The sequence below is a fragment of the Melanotaenia boesemani genome, chromosome 7 (genome assembly GCF_017639745.1).
Source record: "Melanotaenia boesemani isolate fMelBoe1 chromosome 7, fMelBoe1.pri, whole genome shotgun sequence".
Taxonomy (NCBI): domain Eukaryota; kingdom Metazoa; phylum Chordata; class Actinopteri; order Atheriniformes; family Melanotaeniidae; genus Melanotaenia; species Melanotaenia boesemani.
In genome coordinates this window covers 28,116,155-28,128,924 of record NC_055688.1, presented here as the reverse complement: position 1 = coordinate 28,128,924, position 12,770 = coordinate 28,116,155, and the positions used below count along the sequence as shown (strand labels likewise).

The following is a 12,770-nucleotide window of genomic DNA, read 5'->3' as shown; positions in this document are numbered from 1 at the left end:
CTATTTTTTGCTTCGTTTTTAACCAGCAATAGAAAAATACATCTTCAATCTACAGTTGTTTTACCTTTTCTGCATTCAAACTGGGAACCCATTAAAATATTAAATAACTCAAATTGGTTAATAATAAAGCTTAAACATGTGTAAAGTTAGTCCCAACAACAAAAACACCAAAAATAAATTACACTGTTTTTAAACTCTGGTTTCCATGCCTGCATTGTTACTGAAAACAATACCAGAGTAAAATTAAGAGCTGGGCCAGACATTCACAAACATGGTTTAAATTACTCTCTCTGCAGCACATTTGCTTTCCGTTGTCTCAACTCCGCTTTACATTAAACTGGAACTCTGCAATCTGGAAACACTGTCATATAGAAGTCGCCTCATTTACCTTAAAACTAGCCTGCCACAGAGGGGTTCTGCGTGCCCCCCTGCACTCTGTTTCACTGACCACTGACAATGTGTGTTAATGTAAAAAGATGCCACTGGCATTAAAAGGGGAAAAAATAAAACTGAAACATCAAACCATGAAATTAAGCAGTGATTGCAAACCTGTACTGAATAAACATAGAATAAACATCAGGCAAGATGGAGTGAAACTGGATCCATCAAGGGGAGGGGGAAAGTAATCTGTGTGGAAACTACACATGAGCTATCTTTTAGGGCTCCACAACTCTACAGTGTGATAGAAAAAATGAGACACAGCAGGTAGAAGCAGAGTTTCACACACACACACACACACACACACCACAGCCTCTTAGATTTTTGGATCCTGGACCTACTTGTGCTCCTCATTGACATATGTTTATGTTTCCTGGCCATCACTCTCAATCAGGACAAAACCAGGCCACCCCTGAACAACCAAACATTTTGAAACAGCGGCACAGCCAGCGATTTGACTGCTGCTTTACCCTCTAATTAGGACATAAAAGCACAGTGGAGTCTGCTGGCCTGACTTGGATAAAAGGCCCTCATCATGGTTTGTTCTACCAAAATAGGTGAGCACAAGGTCAAAAAAAAGCCAGGTTCAATGACAATACTGGGACTAAAGATGCCACAATATGTATGGTTTTAAAGATCTGGCTCAGTAGCCACAATAAAAACAGCTTGTGGTGTCGAGCAGCACTGTTGCAAAAGTGTTTGTATTTGTCTGCTATAATATCACAGAGTACCGTTTAATGAAAGAGGCCCAAGAGCTCCCTTTTTGGGGAGAGTGAACCAACACTAGAAGGGCATCAGTCTGAACCTCAAGTGCTAAGTGAAACTGTTTCAGATGTCTCTTGTGCTGGTATTAAGTGTATGAAAATAGTGCAAGCAGACCATATGCCTATATGCATGAAGTTACCTTCAAAATGCAAATCACTAACAACTGTTGCGCACTTGCATTACATTTACCAAACAAATACCCGCTATAATCTCTGTTGTGTTGCTCATCATGCTGTTCAGCTTTATATTCTAGCAAATACATGTACAGGTGGATGTGAAGGGTTATCATGCGGGAAAATGCGATCATATCAGGTCTACTTTAAAATGGGAACTTCTCTATATTCTCATCTGTAAGTCATTTTCACATTTTTGGTTACTAGTCCATTTCCCTTTACTACTGCAATTTCCACTGTTCATCATGTAGTGTGTTGTGTTTACAGCCAATGGTAAGAAAGATGAGTATTTTTGACAATCGGGAAGGTAATGGGTCAGCAGAGCTCCAGGTCAAATGATAGTACAGACACCCCCACCGGAAAACAGTGCAGTCTGGGATTCCCAAGTAATCCCCATCAGCGATGACTCTGGGGTGGTCCGGTCCATCTCCTTCCCTGGAGCCGTGTGTAAGAGTGTGTGTTCGTGTCCTGAGGCAGCACTAATGATTGTAGGTAACCTGACCTATGCTATTGTCATTCTTATGGATGTGCATGGTGAAGCCTATCAATCTACTGCTGGGGAAAAGACACTGGGTGGGCAGATGTTCAGAGAGAAGGCGCTAAATTATCCAAACTCAACGTGCATGGTTTTTCTCTTTAAGAAAAGGCGGGCGTGCATTTTTAAAAGATGACATTTGGCATCACAGAATGTGTGTTTGTCCAGACGTACTGATGCAGGTGGCAGACCAGGCCTGCAGACAGGACTGTCTACAGTTAAGAAAAGGATTTCAACAATCACATTACTTCATATATAGTATGTTTTGTGAGTAATAAAGAGAATGAAAGGCCTCAACTGGAGAGGTATAATTTAGTTAACTGTTGAAGAAAGCTAAGAAATGACCATTTTGGTGTTGAAATAAATACAATCCACACCACTGTATGAAAACCCCTCCATTCTTTCTGTAAAGAAAAAAATTTATGCCCTCTTTAAACCTAATTCTTGTACATGTACAGATCATGAACATGTCCATCATGCCAGTACCCCACAAAAGCAGTTTTCAAACACGGCAGCTCTCAAATCACAAAGATGAAAACTTGGGAGTAATCATAAATGGGCCTCATGTAGACTTTACTACTTGGCAAAAGTACCTACATGTAGATTTTAGGTGCCGCTTGACTGTAAAAGGTATGATGCAATAAAACACCCCTGGTAGGATTTTTAGTCCACATTATCAGATACTTTCACAAACTGAGAACAATCTAAACTACGCTAATCCAATTTCCTGCAGCCTAAATGACCATTTAATGTGTAGAGAATGCATTAATTTAATTTTATTTCTATCACTGCCACAACAGTAAACCTCCACTTATTAGAAAAAGCCCCACACAGCAGCCATTAAATAGGCATTATGAAAGTTCAGGTATGTAGAAAAACAGAAAGGGGAAAAACTGGCTATTAGATTCCAACATGAAAGACAAACACCGGAGTAAAGTAGGAAAAATAGACAAATTAAGAAGAAATCAACCTCAAGGCAGCAAAGTGGCAAATTCTCAGCTGTTCGAATAGAGCAACAATTTTTCTCAAGTTGCTTAGTAATGTTTGAATGTATTCAAATGGCTCCGTCTGCCAGAAACTGTTTTTGATGCACAGGTGCATTAACCATAGCAACTAAGGGGGCCAGGACAGGATCCGACAGCAGGAATGTGAGCGTCTGAGATATTTGTAATAGCTAAACATAGCCAGTCAAAACTCCCCATCCACCAGCTGCGCACCAATGATACACATAACTCTACTGACCTGCTATTAACAGTTTCTCAGCAGAAATGCACTGAAATACCAGCGCATTTCTCAGCATCAGAAGGGCACCCCTCCAGAACCACAATGTCTTTAGGGACTTTGTTCAAATCTGAGGGTTTACCTCGCAGTCAGTTAAAGAAACAAAATCATGCATGTCACAAATACTACATTCCTATACAAACAGGCAGCAGCTATTTCTGTAAGAGCTCACTCCCAAAACTTGGTGTAAAAGTGTCAAAAAAAAAGGAGGCGGCAACCATTTATCAGTTTTAGGTAGATAAAAGTGCATGGAGAGGGGGAAAGTTGCTCAGCTTAAACTCAGTCCATCATAAACCAGGTTTCAATCAGTGTCTTTGGATGCATATTATCAAGATGCACTTTAGAAAAACCTGATGGAAACTTATCAATTTAATACTTCCTCAGTATCTGAAGAAAATTTCTCCAATAATTTGCTTTTTTGTTTTTAAATAGATCTGAAGGACATAAGGGTACAGGGAAAAACTGATGGGTTCAAGCTTGGGCTTGGTGAGGATTACGTTCTGCACAATAGTTAAAAATGTCAAGTTCTGGCAGTCACAGGTACAGAAAGATAGACAAGAGCAGGAAAAAAAATGCTGTACAAACTAATTAGAGAAACAGTGCTGAAATTTTCTCATAAAAACATGAATAAAAAAAATCTGACAATTTAAATCCTGCTCCCTAGCCCCCTTAAAATAATTTATACTTTGTGATATATATATATATATATATATATATATACATATATATCATAAAGTGCAACTCAAATTACTTTAAAAGACTGCCAAAAATATTACATTTGTTTCGATATTTCTCTAAATTGGTGCCTCTTTTACAAAACCAGTTTTTCCTTCTAATGTGTTCAGAAAAAAGGCAAAAGCTCGTCATTTCTAAACATGTTACTTTAATACTTCAGTCCACTACGTTATCTGGTAGTGGATTTTATCATCATTAAATACCACCATAAAAATAAAAATTAATTAAGTTGTCTGTGTAAGTCACTCAGCAACAAATAGTCAAGGCTTCCCTGTGAAGTCATCAATCAGCGAGAGAAACACTTCCCATTAAAGTGGCAGCAACACCAGCATCTCCAGTGATAAATCTCTGGACCAGAACGCCACAAACAAGAGGTCAACAATGCCTCTTGCTTTTTCTCACCTGCAACAAGTCTGTTTCCCCCTGTTACTATCATTAGAGCTCCCTCCACCTGCAATCCAACAAGATCAGGCTTGTTTGCTGAGAGCTGGCAAAAGGCATTCAAGTATAAGAAACCATTTACCCATGTAGAAATCAACAGGACTAGTAGGGGGTGGGTACACTAAAGAAATAATTTACAATACTGCCATCACAAAATAACTCCTATAATCCACAGATCACTGACATATACTGCTTAAAGTGTATTTAAAGGAGGATTTTTCTTTAAGGTCAAAGTGACTTCCTACCCATAATGAGACAAGCATGGTGTGGTTTATTGCTCCAGTCTGCGCTGCTATTTGAGTGCACCCTGCCCAAAGCATTTAAGTGCTCCTGTCAGAGCCTAATGACCACTGCAGCCATCACCTGCTGAGAGCAAGTACACAGAAGCATGCTCTCAGCATACCAACATGACTGACAGTCTACAACACAGACATTCGCACAGAGCTTGACAAAGTTGTATAAAAATTCACCACCGTCTACCACTGGAACGTCTTGATGTGCATGTGGGAGCATGTCAGATGGTAAAGACAAGCATGACGAACAGGGTGTAGGTAAAAGTATCTCAGGGTAGGTGGGTAGGGATTGTCAAAATCTCAAGTCTGGGCTACATGGACCTTCTTTGTCATTAGGGGGAAGTGTGCCTGCTTCCTTTGTCTTCAATTAGATTTTCAGAAGAGCAGAGACATGTTTAAGAGGGGGGTTAAAATAATGACCCTTCATCATGTAGGGGAGGCCAGAGGGAGAGACAGAAAAAAAAAACCCTTACAAAGCTCACTTTGAACATTTTAAGGTAAAGTGCCGAGTCATAACAGATGCTGTTGAAGATGGCGGGAAAAGGATGCCGTGGGTAATGGCGTGGGCAAAAAAGAACATGTGTAAAGACGAGGAGGAAAGGTGTGTTAAAGTTTGGATATCAGGTGATTAAATAATCATAGAAGGAAAGCAGAGAAGAGGCTGGCATGAGAAAAAGATCAAGTGGGGATGTTTGAAAGAATTGTACCCTCTAGCAGAGAAAACTAAACTTCTCCAGTGTAAAGAGTTTAGAAAATAAGCACATAAGTCTGTCTGTTGTGGCTCAAATGCTTCTCTTCTTCTGTGCAGAGCTTTGTTGGCTAAATGTAATGGAGGGTGTCTGACTCATCTTCACATCATTCCAGACAGCAAATTCCTTCCATTATACTGCAGTCCTGCCGCCACATTATAGTTAACCCTCTGGCCTCAACAGGTCGGCCTGTTAAAAGGCTTGTCAGCTTCTACGTCTTTAATAACATGTCACATAAATGTCACTGGACTCACTAAAGATCATACACATCTCACAGGCCGCAGCTCAGTGAACACATCTTTCCTCTTCGAATCTCCAACTGTGTCCTCCTCCCTCAGTAGGCCACTCCCAGTTTAAAGAACGGGCAGGGACAGAAAATATATCAGTTTCTCATCAAGCAGATTCAGACAGTGATCATGATTTTCAGAATGGCTAACTTCAAACTTAAATAATTATTTTATGCATATTTGTGTTTATAATGTTTTCAAAATAATAATAGTTCTGGAGAACTCAAAGTATTTGCATGTGCTTCTATCCTATCTCTGCTCTTCTGATTGAATTCCTTGTAATCTCTGTGATATTAACATTTCTATATTCATAAGCAGATGCCATGGGACAGCCTTGCCTGGAACAATTTATTGCAATAAAGTTTACGTATTTTGTTATTTACAGAAAGTGTTTTTTTTTTTTTGTTTTTTTTTTTTGCTCTATCTTCAGAACATGATTGTGGTGAGTTTTAACAAAAAACTCATTGCTGGTATTGCTAGAGTCACCGAACATTACATTTTATGTAGATTAGGTTAATGGTTGCAAGAAACAGGGAGAACATGACACTTACATAGACATAAGTCCATCTAGTTCAGCTGAAGCATAAACAGCAACATCAAAATCTTCCAATAGGGTAAATTACCAGATTTCCCACAAAGGCGACTGGTCTTTCGTTGGACTGTCAAAAGAACTTTCAAACGGGCTGATATGGTGTTTCTTTTATCTATTTTGTTTACAGGTTTCCCTGTAAAGTAACCCAGGTTAAACCAAAACAAAAAAGTAAAACCATTTAGAAAACAGATCTCACTAAACTCAGAAGGGAAGTGAAGGAGAGGGACTGGATTGGAGTCATTCAAAGATCAACAGAGGTAGAAAACAGCAAGGAATGAATGAAGGAAGAAAAAAAAAGACTGCAGGTTTATAGCAGGGCAGCAGCAGTGTTGCAATGAGAACACTATTTAGTAAATAGCAGTAAACACACAGACCTACGCAGCTGTGTTGGGCTGAATGGCCCATGTAAGGGTTGTGTGTTCTCATTAAAACCCAGGGGGCCAAAATAGTGACACAGCACCTGCATTAAGACGAGAAGAGTCGAATGAAAGATTACGAAAGGAAACATAAAGAAACAAAGATCCCAGAAAGGCTGAGCAGGATACAAGCTGGCAGTGAGTCTGCATAACAGTTTACAACCTAAGTATAAAACTTCAAAAGAAGGAACAAGCTACTCGCTGCTAGTTTAGAAAAATAACCTCTGCATTTTGTATCATGTTTATTGATGTTTATTAATGAAGAAAAACAATTTTAAGTAAGGAAAAAAAGTCAAAGTTAATGGGTCATCAGAGCCAGATTACATGACTGATTTATTTCAAATGTGTTTTCCAAAGAGATGCTTGGCTCAGCAAATGTATGTGTGTTTACCTTTGGAAGCATGGGTGTGGCTCTCTTGCTCTTCTTTTCTGAGGGATCATCCAGCTGGTCTGGCTCAAAGGTGTAGAGTTCAGCCAGCTCGTTCATTGTAAAGTGCCTCTCAATCTGCTGCTGGTCCACAACACGGTATGACAGAGACTGCTTGGTGACCTGCCGTTCATAAATCTTCTCCTCCATTGTACCCTTAAAAAGGATAATAAAATTTAAGGAAAGGAAGACCGACAGAAGGTTTTTCTTTAACATGTGTCCTAGGATTTGACAATTACTTTTACATTTCGTATTTGAAAAATTGATCTGAATTTCAAATGCTTGGCACATTAAGAATTAATGAGAATTAATGAGGACTCAACTTTTTTGAGTTTCTTTCAATAAGTCGTTTCCAGACATCAAAGTTTTGCAACTCACATATATTAAATATTTACATGTTATTAGTGGAAACTCTTGGGGGGGCTTACCTGGGCGAGGAACCTGTACACATAGACAGGTTTGACCTGACCAAAGCGGTACACTCTGAAGATACTCTGGATGTCGTATGAAGGGTTCCAGGAGGCATCGAAGATGATGACCCTGTTGGCTGCTACCAAATTGATGCCAAGTGAACCCGCTCGTGTTGATATGAGAAACAAACGACCTCTGTGTAAGAACGTGGCAAAAGAAAACGTAAGTGTTATGCAGCTCAGGGTCCAGCTGCACCAAACATTTAAAGTTTTTGTCTTTAGTGGGACACAGGGGTGGGGACAGCATTTCCCTGGTACAAAACGTGATTCAAATGAAAAGGTTTTCCAATAACTTGTCAACTTCTGCACCAGCCTGTTAATGAGCCATTGATTTGAGTCAGGTGTGTTGCAGCAGGGAAACAGTAAAACCTGCAGGAAGGTAGATCTTGAGGACCAGAGTTGGTGATTGTTTGTCAGATTTGGTCTGGTAGTTCACCATTTTTTAAAGAGTGAAAGAACTGCACCTTATGTTGCTGGTGTCGTTAAAGTCCTCCGCCCACTTCTTCCTGTTGGTAGCGTTGGTGGAGCCATCCAGGCGATAATAATCAATGTTCCTGAACCACTTGCCTTCACCTTCACAAACACATTGGAGAGATAAAAATCCGCTTTGAAAACTCATCGCCATCTAAGCTCCATAAAATCTTTAAAAGCATGAGTCGACATCAACTCAGTCTTTTCCTTGTCAAAAGGACTTACGGGCATTAGCAGACAGCAGATAGATGGTTGTGTTGGTTAGAGGCCAGCCGTGTTTAGCCTTCAAGATGGCCAACTCCCCCACCAGCCTTCATAACCAACATTTGTGTATGTTTCCAATTACGGCACTGTGATCTTTTCATTACAAATTGCAAACCCTTGAGCAAACATTTTTTTGTAGAATAAAAAGTCAAGGTCTAATAATTTTCAAAATGAAAGCAAAAACAGCTGCTGAAGTTTAATTAGGAACATGACCTTACACCAGCGGCAATGTGTTTGTGCGCCTGTGTGTGTTTAAGGGTAATAAGCACACCAGCAAGAGGGAGAATATATGTTGTATGTGAGCAGTCTTCAAAGGTCTGAAACCTGCAACACAGAATTTCATTTCTTTTTTTAAATTACCTGTCTTCAAGGTTAGCATTAATGTTAATCTTTTATACAAGGCTTGGTGACCTTAAACAGTGCAGTTAAAATACTTGGCTCCTCAATCTCAGTGATGGGTTGGTTCATTATCCTAAATAATAGCTTTAGCCAATATTAACACAAATTGTTGACTTTGAAAGCATAACATTAATCTTTAGGGACGATCACTGAAGGTTAACAGGATTAACACATCATAAGACATAATTTGATTTAAAGACTTAAGATGGCAAAACATACCTTTGTATGGAGAGACTTTCTCTTCATCTTTTGCTCTACAAGAAAGCTCCAAGAAATCCTCGATCAGGTCAAGAGAAATGAGAGACTGACTGAACACCAACCTGTAGACAAAAAAACCCACAGTCCCTCAGCAACAGTTACATGTCAACAATTGTGACTAACCAAAAACCTTTCATAAGAAAGAAGTGTTTACTTGCACACAGTAGAAACACACTTACACTTTCTCTTCTACTTCCTCGGCCATGCGCAGGATCTCAAAGAGGAGTATCATCTTCCCAGAGTGGTCCAGGATCTCAGCGTCAGCCTCAGTGACAAACTCCTTATGCCAGTCTGCAGAGCAAGGACTCCCTGGTGCAGAGCTAGTGGCCCGAGCTGGTTGTGATACACACCATTAGAAATCAGTCTTCATGCAGCCAATACAGATTTCTCCAACATCAGGCTGACATGTTTGAAATACAGTCTTTTTAGAATGACTGATGAATACTGCGTATTTTTAAGCTACAAAATGATCTCATTTTTCAGTATAAATAAAGTAGTCAGTTTAGGTGAACTCTAATTTGGTATCCTAAATGTAGGAACCCCTAACAGGGTTAAACCTTATACAAAGCTACTATCATCTGGGATCAGTGAGATATATATATATATTGTTAAATATACATTTCAGGGTTTGTCTTAATAGAAAATCATGCGGAAACTATGGAGGACGCATGTTAGGCGAGCATGTGATAATTCTGCATCAGAAGAAATATTCTCATCAAGAGCTAATGGAAAGTGGTGAATGGTGTTTGTTCAGGCTCTCGTTTATGAGCCCACATACCACTGTCTATAAAATTCTTAAGTAGGCCTGTCACGATAACAAATTTAGCTGTACGATAAATTTTCTCAGAAATTATCGCGATAAACGATAATATTGCGCAAAGCGCTAATGTGTCATTTTGAGACCATTCTCAACTAATATAATAATAATAATGCAAGTACACATTTTCAAAGATCAATAAACTAAATAAATAAAAGCGCCTTTTTCACATAAGCCGGGACGCCGGCCCAAAAGTAATGCAGCCCACTGGGAATCCTCCCAAACCTCTCAATTAGCCGGCATTGCTCTTAATGTGTATTTTGTCAAATACGCTAGTGTTAACCATTCCCGCTTCTTATCCGCCGATAGTAGTCGGAGGACACGGGGGAGATCCGTCCTCTCCAGGGCCGAAGTGGAGTTGGCTTCGGGGTTAACTCCCAATTACTCTCTTCTCTCGCCGCTCACGGCGTGGAGCACCATAAAAAAAAGGAAACAGCGGTTGTGCTGAGAAACGGCTTTATTATAACGCACCGTTATTGTTTTTCCTGACTGTTCTGCCTAACCGCTCCGTCTCTTCTCTTCACACCTTTTCTTCTTCTGCTACTCTCGTTCCTCATAAGCTCTTCTTCTCCTCCCTCTGCGCTCACGCTCACTCTCACGCGCACTGAGCTGCTGGATCGCACACACAAAGTTAGACACATCGCACAACACTAGTATATAGGCTGACTCTATTTGCGTAATGTGCCTGCGGATTACAGGGGTTATTACGGTAGACCAGGAAGTGGGGGCTTTGTACTGACGTCGTAAGCTAGATGTGTGTGTTCTGCTTACATGTGGGGAGCAGCGAAATGATAAAAGAGGAGGTGCTTGCATCTATTATTTCTCCATTCGACTTATTTACATATTTCAGCATGAGAATCGGAGGTTTAGCGCGAGAGCGTGAGAAGCCACTTAAATGCGCAAGTCTCACGGCCATTGCGTGTTGGCAGCCCTGCAAAACAAATGCGGCTTACCGGCTCGTGCTGCAACATGCTGCAGTCAAGTATGACACCAGAGAGATCACTCCGCAAGAAACCAGAGCGTTGAGTCGAAATACGCCATAGTGAAACCTATTGTCATACACAGTTTATGGTAAAGGGGGGACTAATAAAAATTATCGCGGCCGGCAAACTTATCGTGCTCTTATTTTCTTATCGTTCAATTAATTGACTTATTGCTTATCGCGACAGGCCTATTCTTAAGTTTTTATAAAAGACATTTCGTGGGAACCCTCATCAAGATGGAGCTAGCTATTGAAATGCCCCTATAAGTATAAGAAACTTACGTTCTTCCACAGGCTCTGCTCTGTTTCGACCTTCTCCGTTCTTGCCACGAGAGCTGCTGTTCCACTCCTTAATAACTTCCACATCATCACTGTCCGAGTCATCCGAGTCCTTCTTTTTCCCTTTCCCTTGCTTCTTTTTCCTATCAGACGTGTAGAGTGTGGGAGAACAGAGGATTTAGGCAAAGTTTTAGATCAGGGAGAGAAGTGCTGTTAGATGCACCAATATCAGTATAACTGCATACAGAAAATCATGACGTGAATGTGACATTACTTTTTTGACTTCTCATCGTCAGATGTCAGACTCATTGAGGATTCTTCCGTTTCTGAAGCGATGAAGTCATCCATACTGTCTTCGTCAAAGAAACCCTGTAGGAGCACACAGCTGAGTGAGAATCATCTGTGTGCAGATAATAAAGCAACCAAACACAGGGCTGTAAAATGGGTGGTAAAAGTTCTGCTGCAGTGTAAATGTGCACAGTTCTCCCCGATGCTTGATCAGTCAGTGATACATTTTTATCATTTTCCTTCTTTCCTCCCTTAAACTCATGTAGTTCAATTTTTATATGAAGAGTTTAGTGTGGTTTAGTCTCTTCTTCCCAGCTGTACCCTGTTTTCTTTACTGATGTAGTCCAGCTGAAGGCACCAGGGATGGGTCCAGATTCTGCTGAGCATCTGGAAATCCTGGAAGAGTTTGGTTCCTGCACGACCTCGGCCCCCTTCCAAAGCATTCCCCACACCTGCATGCAACAGGAGTATAAGCAGGAAGATGGATGTGTGCTCAGATCATGTACAAAATGCACTCAGTTTATACACACAGATGATTTCTGGAAAATATGTTGTAACAAAACTTCGACCTCAGTGTGTAGGTCTAAAAGACAAGTGTGTCAGTCATTCTCACAGCAATGTGGAAACTAAATAAAAGCTATCAAGTAAACTATTGAATGTCTATTCTTTGTCTTTAAATCTGTTCAATCAGCAGCTTTCTAAAGTGAGTGGCAGTTGCCGAAATACTATGCTCAACAAATTGGCCCACACTGACCCTGGAAGGTCAAAAGTTGCTGTGGGTTTTACATAAGCAGCAGAAATAGAAGTAAACATTTATAGCCCATTCCCACTCTGCTGAATGAGTGGTCATCTTTGGTTTGAAGAAGCCACTGTGGAGGTCCACAGTCTGAGTGTCAAAATCAGCAGTGTGCACTGTGGACAACCCATCCTAATGAGCCACAGCACATACCACCAATCCCCCTACATACCAGCTCTCCTGTTCTTTGTTTTTGGTGTAAAACTTCTGGCCCCTACTCCCTCTAGATTTCTTTCCCTTTTCTTTATGCCCCCATATCTCCCTCCCTATTACCCCACACCCTCTGCTCCCTCTCCCAGAGCTCTTCATTAGGGAGAAACGTGGGAAACTGGGCTTAAAACCTGCCTGCGGCACAGTGCCAGCTGCCACTCTGACACACACACACACACACGTCATGGACCACATTCTGACAGGAAAGTCCACTAAACGACTTAACAAAGCACTTGAAAAAGTGAGATACCAGAAAGGCCTTCCATTTATCTGAAACCTCTGTCTGCATAAATGATATCCAGTAAAGAAACCAAACTTAAAAGAAAACTGATTTGGACTATTCTAGACTACTTTAACTTAAGACAAAGATAAACCTGTGCAATCAGATAATCATTGGAAAAGTT

The 12,770-nt window shown here is 40.5% G+C and overlaps 1 protein-coding gene across 3 annotated transcripts in view; it reads right to left on the bottom strand.

Moving 5' to 3' along the window:
- Positions 1-12,770, bottom strand: part of atrx (ATRX chromatin remodeler) — a 38,196-nt gene that overhangs the window by 9,494 nt on the left and 15,932 nt on the right. For all 3 annotated transcript variants that reach the window (XM_041989489.1, XM_041989490.1, XM_041989491.1), the window contains 8 exons: positions 11,682-11,812; positions 11,347-11,441; positions 11,076-11,215; positions 9,174-9,327; positions 8,956-9,056; positions 8,067-8,175; positions 7,561-7,738; positions 7,097-7,288 (listed from right to left, as the gene is read on the bottom strand). In XM_041989489.1, the coding sequence (XP_041845423.1) occupies positions 7,097-7,288; positions 7,561-7,738; positions 8,067-8,175; positions 8,956-9,056; positions 9,174-9,327; positions 11,076-11,215; positions 11,347-11,441; positions 11,682-11,812 (1,100 nt within the window). The remainder of the gene's footprint in view (positions 1-7,096; positions 7,289-7,560; positions 7,739-8,066; positions 8,176-8,955; positions 9,057-9,173; positions 9,328-11,075; positions 11,216-11,346; positions 11,442-11,681; positions 11,813-12,770) is intronic.